General features: G+C 27.7%; 3 protein-coding genes across 4 annotated transcripts; 2 read left to right on the plus strand and 1 right to left on the minus strand.

Annotated features, from left to right (window-relative positions):
- The first annotated feature begins 1047 nt into the window (after positions 1-1047).
- Positions 1048-3023, plus strand: HMGB2 (high mobility group B2). Of its 2 annotated transcripts, none has more exons than XM_068626557.2 (8): positions 1048-1163; positions 1353-1407; positions 1619-1735; positions 2056-2113; positions 2196-2240; positions 2323-2403; positions 2516-2608; positions 2698-3023. In XM_068626557.2, exons 2-8 carry the CDS (start codon positions 1361-1363, stop codon positions 2713-2715), a joined length of 459 nt encoding a protein of 152 aa, XP_068482658.1. In that variant the 5' UTR covers positions 1048-1163; positions 1353-1360; the 3' UTR covers positions 2716-3023. The 2 variants fall into 2 exon arrangements, with proteins under 2 accessions (XP_068482658.1, XP_068482657.1); XM_068626556.2 differs by having other exon boundaries at positions 1156-1245.
- A 4175-nt stretch (positions 3024-7198) lies between these two features.
- LOC137821801 (putative 12-oxophytodienoate reductase 11) lies at positions 7199-9367 on the minus strand. The gene is made up of 5 exons (XM_068626558.2): positions 9215-9367; positions 8971-9111; positions 8627-8757; positions 8307-8462; positions 7199-8067 (listed from the first exon to the last, which is right to left on the minus strand). The coding sequence occupies exons 1-5, from the start codon at positions 9319-9321 to the stop codon at positions 7475-7477; spliced, it is 1128 nt and encodes a 375-aa protein (XP_068482659.2). The 5' UTR covers positions 9322-9367; the 3' UTR covers positions 7199-7474.
- An 11055-nt stretch (positions 9368-20422) lies between these two features.
- LOC137822495 (WUSCHEL-related homeobox 8) lies at positions 20423-21833 on the plus strand. Its single transcript, XM_068627392.2, has 3 exons — positions 20423-20744; positions 21011-21427; positions 21542-21833. The coding sequence occupies exons 1-3, from the start codon at positions 20573-20575 to the stop codon at positions 21601-21603; spliced, it is 651 nt and encodes a 216-aa protein (XP_068483493.1). The 5' UTR covers positions 20423-20572; the 3' UTR covers positions 21604-21833.
- Positions 21834-22342: the final 509 nt, after the last annotated feature.

Genomic DNA, 22342 nt, shown 5'->3' on the forward strand with positions numbered 1-22342 from the left:
ACCGTAATAATGATTCACAATTGGTTTATATATGAAAATGGTTTCTTATAAAAAAAATGTAAAAAAAGGTGTAAAGAAAGAAACTATTTTTTAATTCAAAATTTAGTAATCAATTTTATAATTATATTCTCAATATGAATATTTTAATCGATATTATTATTTAAAATTAATTTAATTAATTTATTATTATGCTTTTAAAATTTTCTTATAATTAATATGTTTTTTAACACATAAGTAACAACAATCCTATAATTAATGTTGAGCAAACATCCATTCACAAAATTTCGCAATGAAATATTTTACTATCATATTCATTTGATTTAAGAAAATTAAGTAAATATAAATTATTTTTTAATGAAATAAAGAAAGTTAAATTTAACAAATTAAGTTAAAATGGAGACAGACTAAATAATTTAACCTAATTATTTTATACTAATGTTTCCTCTTTTACTCATTTTTTAGATGACTATTTTTTACGATGATAGAAATGTAACATACATATATAAATAATTTTAGATGAGTCAAAATTGAAAACACAAAAAATGGAATGCAAATAATGATTGAAAATGGAAGTTATTTTATTTTATAGGTAAGATTTGGTATGAAAATGTTTAAAGGTATGCTCTATTTGTTGCCTTAGAATAAGAAAGAGTGAGAAATCATATAAAAATTATACATTAATATTAATTTTAAAAAATTAATTAATTTTTTAAATAATTCATGTGAAATGAGAAAAGGGTAGATAGTGGAACTGTTTTGATAAAATTAGTTTTTTTTTTAATATAATGTATGAGTTATGGAAAGTGGGTGTGTTTTTGTTTGGTGGATGAAGGAAGAAGGAATGGGCTTGAAAGAAGGCAATAAAACTAGAAATGGGTTTGATAGAGTGGCCCAAATCACAGTCGGAAAATAGAAGTAAAAGCAATGAAGAAGATCGGCGATTGCAGAAGAAAGCACAGAGAAAACACAAAAGGGTAACGGAGGCATAAGCTTAGGAATAACGCACCCAACACAAAATAAAGACACGGATCAATGACCTGGCAAATAAATTTAAATTCCCGCCTAAACCCCTGACCCCTTTGATTTCATTTCATTTGCAATTGAATTTCAATTTCTGAATGAGCTTAATATCTCCCCGCATTTGTGCCTAGCCTTATGTCATAGTATAACATATCGTTCCCTTATCTTTCTCTCTCTTCTTCTCTCCACTCAAACCCTAACTCCCAACCCTATTCCCCTCTCTCCGTATGTAATCCCTTCAATTTTTCTCTATTTTTCATCAATTTTTCATCGTTTTCATCGATCTTCTGTGATTTCCACCGAATAAAACTAATCTCCTCGTGTTACTGCAGCATCCGTCATGAAAGGAGGCAAGTCAAAAACCGAATCTAAGAGAGCCGATGCCAAGTAAGTTTCCTGTGCTTTTTTTTGTCCTTCCTTCATTTGTTTATTTCGCGCACGATTCAAGGTTTCCTGCAGTGAAATATACGAGAAAGTTGTATTTTCGACTTTCTGGATCTCAGATCTGAGATCTCTGTTATGTATCGTGTTTAATATATCAGATTTGGTCGTTCTATTATTTGATTTTGGATTCCATTGAATTTGCTTTGAATTTCAGACTTGCTGTGAACAAGAAGGGTGCAGCCACCAAGTCCAGGAAACCAGCAGGGAAGGGGAAGGCTGCGAAAGACCCTAACAAGCCAAAGAGGCCTCCCAGTGCTTTCTTTGTTTTCATGTAATTGTTATGTATTTTTGTTTTGTTCTTTATAATTCGTTTGATTTTCCATGCCGTAGGTTATCTCTTTGCTGCATATTGTTGGCGTTTAAACTTTTATAGTTGTCCAATGAAAATTTCCCTGTTTTCCTCCATTTGATGATTTTGCTTGTTTTCTCTATTTTTTTATTGTTAAATATAAATTTGGCCTAAATATGTAAATTATCTTAGATCCTGGTTACGCGGCTTGCTTGAATGCTTGATATATTTTTTTGTTGGAATGATGTTGTTGTATACATGGTTTGTGATTATTTTCTTATAATATCTTTATATTATTAAAGGGAGGAATTTAGGAAACAATTCAACAAGGAACATCCTGACAACAAAGCCGTTTCGGCCGTAAGTGATGTGTTGTTATAATTTTGTAATTTTGTAGTATAAAACTCTCTTTCAGTTATCTTACTTTCATTGAACATTTCAGGTTGGAAAGGCTGCTGGAGCAAAATGGAAAACAATGTCTGATGCTGTATGTACTTGACTATTTATTGACCATGCATGATAAACTGATTTGTTCGAACATACTATTGAAATAATGGGTAATTGTTTAGGATAAAGCACCATTTGTGGTAAAGTCTGAGAAACGAAAGGTGGAGTATGAGAAAAGCATGAGAGCCTATAACAAGAAGCAGGTTGGTGCAAATTTGGTGATGTTTTATATTATAGCAAGACAGAAATGATGGTTTGGTTTATTTTATGTACTCTTAATTGTTCTCATATGGTTATGTTGTTGGTTGTTGTCAGGCGGAAGGTCCTACTGCTGGAGATGAAGAAGAATCTGAGAAGTCAGTATCTGAGGTGAATGATGAGGATGATGATGAGGAGGGCAGTGGCGAGGTTTCTTTTTATTCTTTTTTGCGTCATTGCCTTGTGGTTTGTGGTAATTATTTGCATGATATTTACTTGGTATTGTTTATTTCATGCAGGAGGAGGATGATGATTAGAGAGTGGACTGATAACAATTTATGTAGGTTTTGATGATTTGGATCATCTTTTGTAGGTGGTCTGGTCATTTCCTGATGATAAACAAACATGTTTCTTTCTTCCAGAAAAATATTTCTCTGCTCCCTCCGTAAAATTGTTTTGTCTGTCCAAAACGTGAATAGTTGAAAGATGGGAGATCTTTATTTGTACTTCTAAATCCAACTGCTTAGTTAAGGGGTGCTTATCTTTTGTAGAGCTTTTAGTTTGATTTAGTTCTCTTGTTGAAATCTGGTTAAGTTTGTATGAATATAATTGGCTTATCTTCCCATTTCTGCTGTATATATACATATGCTATGATGCGTCACACTTCATTCATGTTGCTGTGCTGTATGTTTTGTTTTTTTTTTTTGTGATTTTAATGTTTTGGGTGTTGTGTTCTGCACCTGATGTATGTGTTTTTTCAATTTAATGTTGCATTGTATCAACATTCATACGTGTTTTTCTATTTGAAGTTGAATTATCTCAACATTTATTTTGAACTAATGTTTGGCGATATTAAAACGTAGTTTTAAAACGATAAAAGTTGCTGCTTTAAAATGTAATTGATTAGTGTTGCTTTAAAACGTAGTTTTAAAACGATAAAAGTTGCTGCTTTAAAATGTAATTGATTAGTGTTGCTTTAAAACGTAATTTTAATAAAACTTTATCGAAATTTTATAATGGTGAGGTATATCCTTCATCGTGTAATCAGTTTACATGTGTATTTTTTTTGTTGTTGGATCATTTGACGAATTTTGACTGATGATGATGGTTGATTGTATAGTGTTTGTTGGTACTTTTCCAGTCATGTAATGCATAAAAGCATGATCTCACAGATTAACTGTTTCTATTTTATATACAAAAGTTGTTTGTAGTTTTTCTTTCTTGTAAAAGTATATTTTGAATATTTTTCCGTTGGAATTGTTCTATACTTGTACTATAATTATTTCATATACTTAAATTTGATCCATTTATAATCCCTATAGAAGACAATTTAATATACTTTTGATGTATATTAATATTTATAAAAAATATCTTAAGTAATTATTTTTTAAGAACATATTTTTATAAAAGAAATTAGATATTAGTCTTCTGTTTGTTATCTATATTATAATCTAGGTCGTATTATTTGGTTAGGGTTTTTTTGTAATTTTAGCAAATGTTTAAATGTATAGACATGAATATGTAATGGTAGTTGGGTATTAAATGTATTCGCATAAATATGTAATGGCAGTTGGATATTAAATATATAGTCATTAATTTGTAAATCTGACTATTGGATATTTAAGTATACAATCATACATACGCAATATTTAGTTATAAATTTTCAAATTGACCATGAAATTATTAAGAATGCAATTAAATTAATTTAATGAGTTGAACTATATGTGTTTGTATTTGAAGTAGTTTTTGAATATTTGAAGTAGTTTTTGATTTATTTTTGTGTATAGAATGAACATTTTAGTAATTTAGCATATTTTAATATTGTATTATATTAGTGCAAATTGTTCTGTTCCTTTTAAAACTCATACCATAAGATTTGTGTTTGGATTGGTTGTGAATTTTGTTAAATTATTTGTGTTATAATATTCTTTTTTATCTTGTTTAAATATATATATATATATATATATATAAACAAAAATATATATTTTAAAAATTGAAAATATATATTGTGTGTTGTTTTAGTGTGATTAAAATGATTTTTTTGAATAAATTTCTGATATTTCAATTTTCTTTTGTATATGATATTTTGATTTAGTTATATCATTTGTTGGTTTTTCATATATTTGTCAATATAAGGTTATAATGTAATTATATTATAACATTTTTTATAATTATTATTTTTATATATAAAGGGATTTCCTTTTAACTGTTTTTTTTTTACATATTTTTTTTATAAATTTTATCCTCATATTAATATTTATTTTATTATTTTATCATTCTTCTGAGTAGTTACTAAATATATTATGATTTTTATAAAATTATATTTTGAAAACTATTCTTTTTTCTTTTTAAAACTAATATTTAAAAAAAATTAATATCTGTTGAGTTTTCTTTTTTTTTTTACATGTTTTTTATTATTTTATTTAATTATTATTTTGTAACTACTTGAATTTGAAATGGTAAAATTAAAAAATATTACTTAAATTGAAAATTGAGAAAAAAAAACTAATTGAAACATCAGAAATATATAAAAAATTCTTTCTTTAAATGTTTTTAAGTATATACAATTTTATTCCTATAGGTAAATATCAATAAATTTGTTTAGAAGATCGAAAAAGAGATATTTAAAAGAATAAAGAGTAGGAGGAAGAAAGGATGATGGTTTGTTTTGATGAGAATAGAAGAGGTAAATGAGGGTGTAAAACACAGGAAAATTTCCTGTTTATAAACACAGAAAAAAAAAAAAACAAAAATCAGTGTCGTACTATCTCGCTCTTTGCTTTCGTACACCTCGTCTTCCACGGCACACTCATTTTGTTCCACAAATTCTTCACCCAATGCAGCATCGACGCAACTCTTTGCTTCTAAACGTGCGTCTCTCACCTCTAATTTTGTTACTTCTTTCTTTTGCTTAGGCACAAGTTGCTTTAGGTTGTTAAGGTTCTTCGCAATACACCTTCTTTTGTTGTCAATTTTTAATTTTAATTATTATTCGTTGCATGAAATTAAACTGATCAATCGCAATTCGGCTGTTGCTTGGATTTGAGAATTAGCTCTTGGCTTTCTGAATTAATTTCCTTAGCAATGCAATTGGGTTCAGTTTGCGTTTAAGTATTGGTGGATGTTGAGAAAGAAAGGACATAGGGAAGAAAAGGGATTAACATGCTCTTAAGGATAAGAAAAAATAATCATATTTTATTATATTTATTTTTTATGTAATATTTTTCATAATTAATAATAATTGGGATGAATTTTTTATTATTATTTAATGATATCATGTTTATTATTTAAAAATAAAAATGTAGAGGTTATAAGGTTTTTACATGCATCTGCTGTTGTAATTATTATACTGAAAACTATTTTTATTTCTTTTATTCAGATGCTTAAAATTGACTGGTTATATAATTGAAAAACGATCAAAAATTGAAAACTGACCCATTCTAACTTGTTACTTTAGATTTTGATTTGAGTAAGTAATGATTTATTATTATGTTTTCATTTAATAATATTTGTGTAGAGTTAATCCACAAGTAATAAGAACCTAAAAGTATTGTTTAATTGTTTGATGATAAAAGAATGAAGATATGAGAACGTGTATTTTGTTACTGTGAATGAAAAATATAACCAAGATTATGAAACAAAATATTAATGATAGTCAGATATGAGAGTGAAACTTGTTTACTATGGTTATCAATTTGTTTTTATTAAAATTAGATACTAAAGGAGCATTATAATTTTTAATAATAAAATTATATAATTGATTTATAAATGAGTGAAAATTATAAATAATTAATTATATTAAAATAGTTTAAGACAGTTTTTTTATTTCAATAATATTTTATTATAACATGTTTAACATTTTTTTCTCATAAATCACTTTGATTTCTTTTGTAAAAATATTTAGTCTGTGTAATTTAAAGTTTATATTAAATTTAAAAATATAATCTTTTGTAAATAATAGTCTTTTTTGTTGTTGAGCCAATTTATTAAAGTAAAAATATAATCAAATTTTTAATTTTATTTGGTATTGAATTCTTCTATATCTTGGATGCAAAATCAGTACTATTATCTTTTAATTTTAACAATTATATAGTTTTATACTTATTAAAACTATTGGTGAAGTTTATTTGATGTTTTAATTTATATGTTTTTTAAAACTTTATTTTATTTTTTACTAGCATATATTTAATAGTAAAATATTGAATACACACAAAATTAATTTCAAAGTGTGTGAGTTTATATTCAGTGTTATGATATTGGACTTTTGCCCATATGATGCATTTTCAACTTTTACTAGATTAGCTTGAAAAACTTTTTACTCAGTGCATATCATTTCACCAAGTATATCTTTATTTTTTAAAACTCACTAAACATTTTGAAATTGGGTTTCCAAATTTTGTAATCACATACACAATGTTATTTTCTTATTTAGTTTATTTTCTCATATTTGACATTTGTTTATATTTTTTTTTTATTTTGGATTTTTTATTATGTCATTTCTCTGTTTTTTATTATCTCAAAATTGCATTATTTATTATTTTTATCATCATTGAATAGTTTTACATAAATTAAATTAATTTCATTAATCTTTTTTTGAAAATGTAATTTTTTATTGTACAAGATACTGTTTTGAAACAATCAAATTCAAGAAAGTTTATTTTAACAGTGTTTTTCTACTTTTAATTTTTTTTATTTCTTCCCTATATTTTTTAATATAAACAAACTCAGGGAGATGTTCTTATGTATAAAGTTTTTCATCATTTCACAGGTGAACAACAAAAAATCACTAGTGAAGACAACTGAAAAAGAAACAAGTTCTTTAACTTCTGTCATATACAAAGAAATGTCTTTCTTATATACCTCTACCTTATTGTAGAGGAGAATAATGACTGTATATAATCATATCTCACTGCTGCTTAAACATTCATACTACTTAATCATATTTGCTTTACTTATAATATGTTCTATGAAAGAAACATTTCATAACTAGTTGAATGAAATTGGTGTATGCATTTGCTAAGAACATAGTTCTTTATTGCAATGTAGGCACATATAGTTGAAATTTCATAGGTTCTTTCAGTCATTATTTTCAAGAAATGGATAATCTGTGTATCCAACAACAGGATCACTGGTGTAAAAAGTTCTTCTATCAGGCTTGTTCAATTCAGCATCCATTTCAAATCTCCTTGGTAGATCTGGATTAGCCAAAAACAAGCGTCCATAAGCCACCAAATCTGCACCATCATCGGCAACCACTTTGTTTCCACCACTCTTATTGTACCCCCCTGCAACAATAAAGGTTCCACCAAAAGCCTTTCTGATAGGCAACAAGGACATATTGGTCTCACACTTTTCAAACATTGTAATCATCCTGGGTTCAATGACATGACAATAAAGAATGTCCAATTTGCTTAAGGATTGTGCCATATAAATGCCCAATGCTTGAGGGTCAGAGTCTTTGCAATCACAATAGTTAGCAAAAGGAGACAGTCTAACACCAACTTTCTCTGATCCAATCTCATCAACTATTGCCTTCACAACCATGAGTGGAAATCGACAACGATTCTCTAAGCTACCTCCATATTCATCATCTCTGTCGTTCACATGGTCTTTAAGGAACTGCTCAATTAAGTATCCATTGGCTCCATGTATCTCCACACCATCAAAGCCTGAATAAATTACCAGTTGAATCACACATATATTGACTTTGTCACATTATCTTCTTCATTAACATGAAGTTTTTAGTAACACAATTTTTTATTAAATATGATTGAGTATAAATATATCACTTAAGCACTTTAGCATATCACATGCATGCAAGTATGTAGGTAACATTTTGTAGAGTCAAATCACATTTTGAATGAGGAACTAGAAGAAGAAGAGGAATCTGTTGAGCAAAAGTTACTACCAGCTTCTATAGCATTTTTTGCTGCCATTCTGAAGTCATTGACAATCATAGGTATTTCATCTGTTCTGAGAGGACGTGGAGGGGGGTATTTAGTGCTGCTACCTTCAATTGCCTTGTTTGTACTTGAAATTGGAGGTTCTCCATTTGGCTGATACACTGTTCAATATATATTATCAATGTTTACCGCATCATTCGTGCAAAACTTCAAAATAATTAATGAAGGTTGAAATTTAAATGAAAGTTCAGAGACACCATCATATGCACTATAGTACTGTCATATAGAGTTTCTAGTGAAGGGGAATAAATACAAATATGAATACCATAGTTGGAGACTCTTCCAGCATGCCAAAGTTGGCAAAAGAATATACCCCCTTTCTGGTGAACAGCTCTCACAATTGGTTTCCATGCTTCCACTTGTTCTCTTGTCCAAATGCCTGGTGTATTTGGGTATCTTTAACAAGGAAAAAAGATGCAACAAATGAATTAATCAAATTTCTGGGTACCAAAGCTTTTTGTGGTTGACCAGTTTTGAAAAACATGTTAGTTTATGTTTCTTCCTTTTTGCCAATGTGTCTAGTTTCTGAAATTCCTAGGAATCATACATTGAGGTTATTCACTTGAGAAAAATACAGAAAAAAATGAAAAGAATGGAAGATAAGACTACCCTTGTGCAGTTTCTGACACCCCTGAGGCTTCTCCAATCAAAAGTCCACCCTTTGTTGTTCGTTGAGAATAATAGAGAGCAGCATGAGGCTGAGCCACGAAGTTGTAAGATCTTGTTCTTGTTAATGGTGCCAGAACAATCCTACAGCATGGAACACATATTAACCATTTCTCTATACACTGAGTTAGAATTTGGTTTGAGGAACCAATATGTGGTGATCAAGGTAATAGCCATGTCAATTTACCTGTGAGATAGATTGAATTTTCCCATCTTGAAAGGGGTGAGAAGGGGTATCACTTCCCTTCCATTAACCACCTTCTCCTTCTCTTCCATTGTCTCCTTGTTCATCATCCTTTTCCCACCTTGCTAATTCAGAATCTGTGATGGAATATGTGGACTCTTGCTCTTCATTCTTATAGTAAATCAAAATAGTTGTCTTTTTAACTTTTTTTTTATCTTTTTTCTGAAAGTCATAATAAATCCAAACGAATTTATGTGGACTGTTAACTACTATATATTTTGCCTTGAGTTAATCAATTTGCATTTATTATTATATCTTTTTTTTATTAGAAATATATTTGTTTTTAATACTATTAATTGTTTTTCACAGGATTTAAGAGAATGAATTCTTTATTACTATTTACACTTTTATTTTTCCAACTAACATTTTATTTTTATTTTTCTATCTAGTGTCATTTAGAAAGTAAAAATAAATAAATTAATAAATTAAATAAAAAATATAGTTTTTTTTTTATTTTTTATTTACTTTTAAAATCGTGCTAGACAGAGAAATAAAAACAAAAAGATGTTAGATATGAAAGTAAAAAACAAATGGTGATAGATGAGAAAATAAAAGTATAAATAGTGCTAGACGAGGAATTGAATCATTTAAGGTATTTTATTTCTTTTTCAATAAATTTATTATGTGTAATAATGTATTGACAACCATATTTTTTATACAACTACATTACAATTCTTAATATTATTATTTTAATATTTTTTTATATCATTTAATTTTAAATTTACCCTTTATCATATATATTTATTTCTAAATTCATTACATCAAGACTTGTATACAACTCAATGGGTAGTCAAAGTATCATTTTTCTTTTGTTATTTCATATAAAAATTGAAATTTTAGATATTATTAAATACTATTTAATATTATTAATGTTAATAAAAATTATTAATGTTATTAAATATTATTAATGTTATTAAATATTCTTAATATTATTAAATATTATCCATATTATTAATATTAATAATATAATACTAATTATATTAATTTTATAATATTAATAATATGTATACTTATTAGTTATGATTAAATATTATTTATGAATATTAATTATGATTTTGTAATTATTGATATTATAATAATATTTTTAATATTAAGTATATAATTATTATGATAATAGTTGGTAGGTAGTAGAGATCCGTAGGTAAAAATTGGTAGGTAATAAGATTCGTTAGTAATAGTTAGTAGGTAATGTTGAATTTACCTACAAATTCATAATCTGTAAGTAATATCCACAGTCCGTAGGTAGTGCTGAATTTACCTATGAATTCAGATCCATGGATAAAAATTCATAGATAATACTATTTTTTTTGTAGTGAGAAAGAAAAATAATTTTTTACACAAGTTATTTGAAGTTTTTATTTTCTTATCATTTTAGAGTTATTGTCCTGATATTTGTTGAAAAAAATTAAAATTATGTTGATGAGTATCTTATCACGAATAATTGAAAGTGAGTTTAGTATATAATATAATCATTGTTTTTAGTTATTCTTCACTGTTATGCCAATTGATGTCCACTGCTATGAAACATAATCTCCTTCCCTTTTTAAATGATGGCCATTTTTGAATTTAGCTTTCTAATTCATTTTTCCCTTCACATACTTTGAATGATTTTGTTGTGCATTGTATTTGTAGAGAAAAGAAACCGTTGACACTTTTCTCTCTCTCTTTTTTATCATTTGAGTTTTATTTGTGCATTGTATTTATCTCCTTAAAGAAAATATTATGAGTGGGGATAACTCTAAATCATATTACAATTAAAAAAATAAATAATTTTAAAATTGCATTGTGCTACATTATATATGTAAACTAGTGTAATGTGTGTCATTATATTTGTAAACTAGCGTTTTTAGTGTGTAATGATCAAAATAACATTTTAAATATATTATAGGTTGAAGATTTCACATTATTTAAAAATTAAAACATTTAATAGTATATAAATAGATACCAATTTCACTTTAAAAACCGATTTTATGAAGTTTAGTTATACAAATTAAAAAGATTAATTCTTTATATTTTTTTATATTTAAACTCAAAATTATGTTTATGTTAGCCAAATAAGATATTTCAATGTGATTAGAAGTTTGTTGACATTAATAAAAAAAAAATCAATAATTTATAAAAGGAATGGCTTGGTGGGTATGAGAGAATTATAAAAGTTGGAGGAAGAGTGGAGAAGGTCTTCTTTTTAACATATCTTTTTTTATCACATTGGTAAGTGGTGATAGGCCATAAGATTTGGGTGGAGAGTGAAAGCTTTCATGATAGACTACATTTATTTAGCATATCTTAATTAAGGATTTCAATGTTCTCTTTTTCTTAAAGTGTAATCTTCTTCTAACACTTCTTAATTGTTGTAAAAATGGAGAGAAGTATAATATATTCTCAATACTAAGATATGCCAAATTTTCAGTATTTTTTTTTCACTAAAGATATAATAAAGATATAAGAGACTTTCAACTTGATATAATGAGATTTGACAAAGTTCAAGGTAAAATATTACGTGAACAAAAAGTTTGACAAAACATGATAAAATTACACTCAATTTAGATACGTCCAAAGTCTTTACCGTGAAAAATCAATAACTTGAGTAATTCAATAACTTCAACATATAAAGACTTTTGAACTTCAAGAAAAATAAAAAAACTACAATCTTACTTCCACGAAAAATACTAATATGGATTAAAAAATCTTAAAGAAAAATAAAGAAATTACAACCTTACTTCCACGAAAAATAACAATATGGACTAAAAAATCGAGACATCCTCTAGCAATACCATTTGTATTGATCTTTTGTCCAATTAATATAAAAAAAACTTTGAAAGAACTAAAATAGAAAAAAAAAAAAAAAATCTTTCCACCTTGTGACAACATAAAGAAATTTTAAACATGGAAAATAAAAAATGTCATCATGTATTTTGTGGAAGCATTACCTATTATGCTTATATAGCCTTCGATAATATAGAAAAACACATTGTTTCTATGTATACGAGTTTAACAAATGTTAAATCTAATTATGATGGAGATTGTATTTAAGGTATGATAATTGTATTTTATCTAATGAAAGCTTTTTGTAAACCATTCGTTTAAGCAATGTATTGTGAAAAAAAGGAATGCCCCTCATAATTAATTGTCAAATAGAAAGAGTTATATATATTAAGGAATGTGAAAATTATATTAGTAAGCATAACTATTACCAATTATTATTACTGACTTAGTAAGTTATTTTCAGGTTTTTTTGATCATGATGGGTTATTTTTTTTGTTTTCACCAAAATGGAGTCTGTTTAAAAAAATTACAAATTTAGACAAGTCGTGCCAATTCGGCACGACTTCATATGCAGAAGTCGTCCCAATTAGGCACGACTTCTGCCCTGTCATACTAGTCGTGTCAACTTAGCACGACTTCTGTCACGTCATAATTTTATTTTATTTTTATTTAATTGTTTATATATTGGGTAGTAAGTTATGTAATGTTAAAAATTAATTTGATACATAATTTTCTAAGAGTGTTAGTTTTAAGGAACAAAAAATTGGATAATTGTGTATGGATCATGTTTGAATTAAATGAATAAATAAATAATTTACTTCTAGCTCAACTTTATAGTTTTATTTTATATCTTGTAATGAATCTTACTAATTTGTTTAGTTCTAATTAATAATCTCTTCTCATCATTACGTGTTCTGTAAAATCATTACTTCTCAAGCTATTTATTTTGCAAATTCACAACAATAATTCTCTATTTATTTTCCAAATACAATAAATTTTCATTTATGTATTTATTTCCAAATTCAATAACAATTTTCTTCATTTTTTAATTAATCAAATAATCAAGTTATTGTATTACATTACCGTCAAACATGATCCATACACAATTATCCAATTTTTTGTTCCTTAAAACTAACACTCTTAGAAAATTATGTATCAAATTAATTTTAACATTACATAACTTACTAAAAAAATAAAAAAGATTATGACGTGGCAGAAGTCGTGCCAAGTTGACACGACTTTAGTATGACAGGACAGAAGTCGTGCCTAATTGGAACGACTTTTGCATATGAAGTCGTGCCGAATTGGCACGACTTGTCTAAATTTGTAATTTTTTTTAAACGGACCCCATTTTAGTAAAAACAAAAAAAAATAACCCCATCATGGTCAAAAAACCTTATTTTCATTTAAGTTAAAAGAATTTGCAATGTAGTTAAAAATGATAATAACATAATCTATACCTATTTATAAAGGGGATTCCTCTCTTTAACTGTTCTCAATTATTTTCCTATTTTATCCTTATATTAATATTTAATTTTATTACTTTATTATTGACATTGCGTCATTTTCTATTTTTTTAAAAATATATTAAAACAGTTATCACCACTACAAGAAAATTATTAAATAAAAATTAATTTTAGTGACTAAATTAGAGATCATTTTATAGACTAAAAAAATATTGGTTTCTATTATTGATAAATAATTTCTAAATTGATATCTAATTAGATACCAAGATTTTTGCTACCAAATTTAGAATCTAAATAATTGGTAGTTAAAATCTTGGTAGCTAATTAGATATCATTTTAAAAATTATTTATCAATAATAGAAATTAATTTAGAAACTAATAATTTTTTTGTCTCTAAAATATTTCTAATTTAATTACTATAACAAATTTTTTATCTTTAAAATTAGTTTTTATTTAATTTTTTTCTTGTATGGCACATGCAATTTTGAATGTAGAACAATTTTTTTAAAAAAAAAATTAATTTTCTAAAATATATCTTTATTTCTTCAATTTTTACGGACAATTGTTGTTTTCTAATTTTGAATTTTTTTGGTATTTTATCACCGTATTTTCTCTTTTCGCTTTTTCTCACTTTATCTCTCTTCTTCCTCAAAGATACATATAATAATAGTAAAAAAAAAAAAAAATTTGGATATATTCACTCTCTGCACCTGTGTTCCCTAGTATATAAAAAAAATGATTAGTGTAATTATTGTGCTCATATTTTTTTTAAGCCACGTCCATTTTTAATTTTTTTAAGTAATTTTTAAAGTCAATTATTAGTATTTAATTATATAATCAAGAGTTTTTCCCTGGATTTGTAAAGTCGAAATAAATATATTAAAACACGAGTGCAATTAATAATGAAGAAAAGGAAAAATTGTTACGTCATGATAATATTATTTTTTATTTCACTAGACACCCATCTCCCTCCCACAAACAAAATATATATATATATATATATATATATATATATATATGAATACCATAAATAGGGACATTTTAAGTAACTTAATAGTGTTTTGGATGGTAGTCTTATCCACCAAAAGTTTTCAGACACATTTGTTCCCCATCATACTCATAATTTCAATTACAATAATATTACAACTTATTATTATATGACATTAAAATTGTATTACTATATTACTTTTAACAAGGATGTCTTTAGAATTTTTTAACATTAAAAATATAAACCATTAAAAAATACCTTGCATTATAATATTTGCATTTTATTATAAATTCAAAATATAACTTACTTATTTAAAATATTTATTTATTATTAATGTAATTACAAAATAACTAGTTTTGTCAAACAAACCTTAATTATTTGAAGGTAGCAACTAAGAGTGAGAATGAAATGTTTATAGTGTTAATGAATTTAGTTCTTTCCTTGGATTCAAACATCAAATTCTTTGTGAAATATCAATTATATTAAATCCATTGGGCATTAGCAAGTTTTAGTGTTATTTTCTTGTTGTTCAATCATATAAATAACCTTTCTAAAAACATTGAATTATATATTGGTTGAGATGGAGAAGGGTTGGTAAAGAGAAAAAAGTATTCATGCATTTAGCACAGTTTGCAAATATATATTCAATTATTATGAATGGCAATGATAACATTATCTTATCTTATTACTAAAGACAATCCACTGATTCCATTCTTTGTATGCCCAATAGTTAGAGGCATGTCTGCCCTTCTTTCAGGGACTACTTCATTATTATGCACTTGAATACAGATATCTAACTACATTCAATTTCCATTATAAACTTTTTTTAAACTTAATTATCTTTTTTCATTTCATTTAATCCATTTACTAATAAAAATTTAAATAAAGTTCCTCAATATTGAAAATGTTATTTTAAATTTTAATTGAATATCTCAATTATTAAAAATAAATCTTTCCCATATTCAAATTAATGTAACTGGACTAAGCCATGAATAACTAATTTTAATTCAACATATGAGAATCTCGTATTAACTCATGCTCATGCTTGTGCATAATATTATACATTTATGAATGATTATGCATTATATTATATATTTATCATATTATATATTTATGGATCATCTTATAACGGATCCTATAATAAAATTGAATAAAATTTAAATAATTTTATTAAAACAAACTTTAAATGAGTATAATATTACTAGCGAAAACACGTATATTGTTCTCTTTTACCAACTTTCAAAATGATAGAAATTTAACATAAGTAATTTTAGATGAGTCATAAATAAAAAAGTAAAAAATAACATATGGAAAAGAAAAATGATGAATTTCTCTGGTAGAGTCTCTCTTATTCCATTAGTAGTTTTGGGATCGAAGAGTGTGATGATGTTCACGTTGCTTGAAATGGAGTGAAGAGAGTGATTGAAAATTAATGTTATTTTATTTGATATGTGAGATTTGGAGTAGAAACATGTGAGAATATACACTCTCTTTCTTCCGGTTGTTGTCTTAAAATAAAGAATTAAGAAAAGAGTGAAAGAATCAGTTTACCTATAAAAAGTGTACATTAATATTAAATTAAAAAATAGTTTTATTTTTTAAGTAATTCATATGAAATGACCAAATACTTTATTGTACTAATAAAATGAGATATATTAAATAAGGATAAAATAAAAAAAAATTGTGTAAAAAAAAAAATATAGTAAAATATCCCTTTTATATAATAATATATTATTATAAAATAAATTTTAAATATAACTTAACCAGTAATTTTATATGTGTAGTACTGAAATCTCCAAGAGCTTATTATTAAATTGATTTTTGTAGTCATATATTCTAATGAGTCATATAATCTACTATTTTTATCATTTCCTTTTCACAATTGCTACTCTTTCTTGCTCATTCTATTTTTTTTTTTTTAGAACTATGCTTAGCCAACTCAAGCTTGACTATCTACCATCCAAAACCTTCATCCAACATTAGAGAAACCCTTGTTCTTATCCTATACACATTAAACCAATCTTTATGATCCAAGAAGTCAAAACCAACAACACCATAAAGTCACTATAGGGACCTTGTAGCTTTTAACCCATCAAATCAACTCCATAATTCAAATCAACCATACTATTAAATTTCCCTAATCATACACATCAAAACTCCACCAACCTCACAAAAACCAACAAGTATACACTAAAAACACTTACTTCACCTAAACATAGCTTCCGCAAACCTCCACCTTTGAGTTCTTCCAAAAACTCATCAAGAACATTAGAAGAGATACTTGACTAAAACTCACAACCATTCCCTACCTCTCAAACTGAACCGCACAAAGGCACCTATAACTCAACCAAACTAATCTAGGAGCAAGGTTATTTACCTTAAAACCTTTCTTTTTGCTCTTAAAGTGAGTAAGAAGTGTGGTCAGTATTTTCTATTCTGACCCAAATATAGTTCTTGTATTTTTTTTGGGTTTTTTTTTGTTTTAGAGCAATGTCTTCAAAAGGGTTCTCCTCCTAAACCAAGAACAGCCAATTTAATAACTCAAATAAATTATATGCAATAAGTAGAAAATTACTATTGGAAATTCCAATCTGACATTGCAAGTTAAGTTAAAAAGAAAAGGGAAACAAATATTTTAGGTATATTAACTTTGAGAACTAAATATGGTTAAAATTACTATATTAAAAATTGAAAGTTATGGTAGAATGATATTCTAATTAATGTAGCTAAGGGAAAAAGATTATAGATAGTCACACTATTTTCCTATTAGAAAAAATAATATTAATCTTTCAACTTCAAAGGTTAAAACAAGAAAATGAAAGTATAGAAGAATATTATAAAAGAAAAGGAAGTGAAATCCATCAAATTGAAATAGAAGAAAGCTTGAAGCCTACCATAGCAAAATCCTTAAATAACTTGAATCATAACATCCAAAACATAGTACACCTACAAAACCATATATCTTTAAAGAAATATTTTTTATAGAGAACAAAATAAAATAATTTTCAAAATTATTTAGTAAGAAAAAACATATATTATTTAAACAATAAAATTATTAGAAAGGAAAAATATTTGAAAACAACAAAAAACTTATATTTAAAAAATATGAAAATGTTGAAAATAATAAGAAGAATAGAAAAATTATTTTGAAAATATAACCACGTTGTTTTATGAAATGCTTTTATTTCATAACAACTTCCTTTTATGTCGGGAAACAAAGTTCTGGCAGCACTCTCGGTTGTTTTTCAACGGCCTAAACAAAAATGGACCCTGTTTCATTGTCAATACAGTTTATCCTGCACCTAAGTTTTTCTAAGTTTCTTCCTGTTTTCGTAAGTTTTTCTTTACTTACTGCACCCAAAATGTTATGAAAAACAAATATATCCCTAATATTCTTAAAAAACTCTAAAATGTACACAACAAAATACCCAGATCTACAGAAGAATCCTAATATTAATTGATAGTCTTTTCTAATTATCAGTTGTTTCTCTTTATAAAGAATAATAATTGGGTGTCTTTTCTAATTATCAGTTGCTTATCTTTATAAAAGAGAATAAAGATATCTTTTCTAATTATCAGTTATTTATCTTTATAGAGGAGAATAACCTTTATTTTATCTTTGTGCGTTATGATTCTAGTATTTAATTATTGATTATTTCTTTCTTTAGTTAAACCCTAGAATGAGTGTACTATTTGTATATATTAAGACCATTTATTTTGATTTGAATAATAAGAAAAAAGAGATATTCATTTTCATATCTTTTGTAAGTTTACTCTTTTGTTCATCTCTGTTCTATTTTGTAATACTTGTCTTTCTTCTTCCTTTACACGCATAGTGCTCTCTTAACGATGGCGCCACTCCACCTCTTGATATTTCTCCATCCCTAAAATGTGATTAGTTGTGTCTTCGCTGTGTTGATGGTTACATATGTTGATGTCAGACAGTACAATCCACTAGGTTTAAAAATAAGGAAATTCGCACTTTGTTTTTTTGTCAGAGAATTGAATCCACAAAACTCCCATATTCATGCATCCATAAATCATTCAGAGTCCGATAATTTTCCCATTGCATAGTATGTTTTTGGATTTCAGAATCCAAATAAAAAAAATACATTATGGATTCAAAAATCAGTAATAAAAGGTCGAGACTAATTTAGGAATTTTAAAAGTTATGAGGGTGCAGAAAGAAAAACGTAGGGGTTCAAAAAGAGACTTCCCATTGTCAAATGGTTAGAGATAGTTGTAATACTACTGCAGTCAGAAAATTTCTTCATGCACCTCCATGGAAAAAGAAACTTAGAATTTTATCCTCTTCTTTATTGAAGATCCCACCTGCAACTTTCATTGTGTCTCTTGGTTCAATCACATTAACTTTCACTACCATAACTCCCCACCTTCAACACTACTACTACTGCACACATAAATTGTATTCTTTAAATAAAGTTGAAGAAAAAATTGTATTCAGAATAAAGAAATTGTATTTTTTAAATAAAAATAAATTGTATTTTTTAAATAAAAATAAATTGGTAATCCTTTAAATAATATTAATGTAAGAGTCATGTAAATAAGAAATTTCAACAGTGTTAATGTGAGGAAAATATGCTTGATCATTTTTATGTTACCGGAGACCCATTGTTATAGGTTTTGCTGTAAGTGTACGTCTGGACATGCTCTAATTACGCCTCCACTTCCTAAGCTTCAAACACAAATATTCCCAAACAACAACCACAAAAAACAAATCTACAATTATTTATTCATTTATTTCCACTAATTTATCGTTATTAGTTATCGTCATACAAATTTTCAAAATTAAGCCATTAATAATGCAGTTAGTTAGCTAGCTTAGTTTAGTAAGTGTACATAAATGCTATTAGATAATTTCAATAAATTGTAATTGTTTGGATTTAATATACGGGTAAATCTATAAATTGATTGTTAAAAAAATTAAAAGGTAAACAGCAAGAACTCTATGACCGATTTTGCTACAATACTTAATGTTATGGTTTTATTAGTTTTTTATTTAATCAACGTATCAGTGAAATTTGATAGCATTTATCAAAATTAATGTATCTTCATCATTAAGAAATATAATATAATAAATTCAAAATGCAACTATGGTCATTCTTCTAAATGAAAAAACAACATTTTGAATTTTTAAAGAGATGAATTTAATACCTAAAAGGAGGGTGCTCATATTTTGATTTCTGATAAAATTTCACTGAATTAATATATTTCAGAAGGAATTTATCGCCCTAAAAATAAATTATACTTAAACTAAATTTCACTACTTTTAAAATTAAGCTGCATACAGGTCACAAAAATTAATCAATTTTTTCTAAATTAACTTAATGAGAAAATGTTATAAAGAAGTGAAGTAAAATTCGTATTTAGGTAACACGACATGAACACGAGTTTATATATTATATAATTATAAATTATATAAATTGATAATAAAAATTTATATGCACAAGTATGTTCCAGATTTCCAAGACTCGTAATCGGTCCTCCGAGACTCGTAATCGGTCCCCCGAGACTCGTAATCGGTCCCCCGAGACTCGTAATCGGTCCCCCGAGACTCGTAATCGGTCCCCCGAGACTCGTAATCGGTCCCCCGAGACTCGTAATCGGTCCCCCGAGACTCGTAATCGGTCCCCCGAGACTCGTAATCGGTCCCCCGAGACTCGTAATCGGTCCCCCGAGACTCGTAATCGGTCCCCCGAGACTCGTAATCGGTCCCCCGAGACTCGTAATCGGTCCCCCGAGACTCGTAATCGGTCCCCCGAGACTCGTAATCGGTCCCCCGAGACTCGTAATCGGTCCCCGAGACTAGTTCATAGTGGATAGAATATATTACTCAGACATTTTCATATACAAATGTTATTTTAATGAAAGAAAGTAAACTTAAAGTTAAAAAAAAGGAAGGAGGCTAACCTGCGAGATTTGCGGTATTAGGCCAAATCGCGCAGTAAACTACGCTACTAAGTTTGACTTGAAGTCTGAGAACGCTCCCTGTCCCTGCAAAATGCAATTCAATCCAAAACAAAACTGAGATTTTATCAGCACAATAAAAAGGAGATAGAAATGGAGGCAGAGCATCATCAAGAAGCCTCAAACACTATTGGAAGCCTTTACGTTAAAGTAATGACCGACGAACAAATGGAACTGCTGAGGCAACAGATATCTGTTTACGCCACCATCTGCGAGCAGCTTGTGGAGATGCACAAAGCCGTAACCACCCAACAGGACCTCGCAGGTTTTTTTTTGTTGCTTCTTTCGTAAATCTAACTTTCTCAAACCTGTGCATGCCATCGCTGCACCCTCTTGAACAGTAGTGGCGAGCAACACACTTTTTTTATATAGAAAACGAGGGTTGTAGGTTATGTTTTTAGCTGATATGGGACTTAACTTGATAAAATTTCATTGTTTCATTATGCTAGTAAATGAAATGTAAGATCTGTAATTTGACAGTGGATAAAGAAACAAGATGAGTGTGTGATTTGTTGTTATACTTTGGGTCAGGGCTGAGGCTGGGTAATTTGTACTGTGATTCGTTGATGGCGTGTTCTGGACACAAGATAACTGCGAGGCAGCGTTGGACTCCAACGCCTCTGCAGCTTCAAATTCTGGAACGTATTTTTGATGAGGGGAATGGCACTCCAAGTAAGCAGAAGATCAAGGAGATAGCCATTGAACTGGGCCAACATGGCCAAATATCAGAGACAAATGTTTATAACTGGTTCCAGAACAGAAGAGCTCGATCAAAGAGGAAGCAACTCGCTCCCGCATCGAATGTTGAGCCAGAAGCCGACACAGAAGTTGAGTCTCCACGAGAGAAAAAATTACGCGCCGAAAGCGTTCAGGTTATTCAACCCTTTGAGAATTCATCATCATCACCTCATAGGATCAAGGATATGTACATCCACAGTCCTGACTTAGGTATTATTTTCAATTATTAGGATCAATTTCTCAATAAACATTTGTATAATCCCTTCATAAGGTGGTTTTAATTTGTAGATATGCAATCTACATTCTGTTGATTTGTTTATGCAGGATTTGAGCAATTGATGAGTAAAATAGAAGTTGCAGGGTGTTACAGCTCTTATTTTCTTTGACAAATGTGTGGAATGGATGGGTTGAAGACTCAATTCTTGATTGCAGTTTGGTATAACTATTTGTTCAGATGCAAATTGTATAAATTGTTTTGCCTAAGTCTTGATGAACAGTTACTGTGATCTGTTACAATTTTAGGAGTTGTTTTGAATCTGATTGCTTCCCCCACTTAGCATGAGCTTTCACTCATCTGTGCTAACGTATATATTATAGTTACCTCAGATTATTATCATGGTTAGGCTGCATTTACATTACATTTTGTGAGTTGTGTTGTTGTGAAAACCTGCTCAATCATTTCTTCATATTCTTCCTTTATTGCTTTGCCTATGCAGACCAAACATACATTCGATAGAGAAGAGAAATAAAATAATCATTTATGCATTTCATTCATAACCAGCACTTTCCATGGCTATTGGTGTGGTCATTCACTACTTTAGCCAACTTTTACACCATATTAAGGGGTGATGATGATATTTTAACAATCAGTCAAAATTATATATTTCCTTTTTTGATAATTTTTAGAATTTGAATGGAAAGTGAGTAGAAAAAGAAGTAAAAAAATTAATTGTTTGTAAATTACAAAATATCCTTAATTTTACTTTAATTTTGATAAAAAAGTGAATATAATTAAAATTGAAAGTTGAGAATCTTGTCCCCTTAGTTTCATTTCATTGGATAACTTTTAGAATTAAACACAACATTCTTCCTTTAACATAACCAATGTGTTGAAATTTTCTCATA

This window comes from Phaseolus vulgaris, chromosome 9, assembly GCF_051622355.1.
Source record: "Phaseolus vulgaris cultivar YP4 chromosome 9, ASM5162235v1, whole genome shotgun sequence".
In the NCBI taxonomy this organism is placed as follows: Eukaryota; Viridiplantae; Streptophyta; class Magnoliopsida; order Fabales; family Fabaceae; genus Phaseolus; species Phaseolus vulgaris.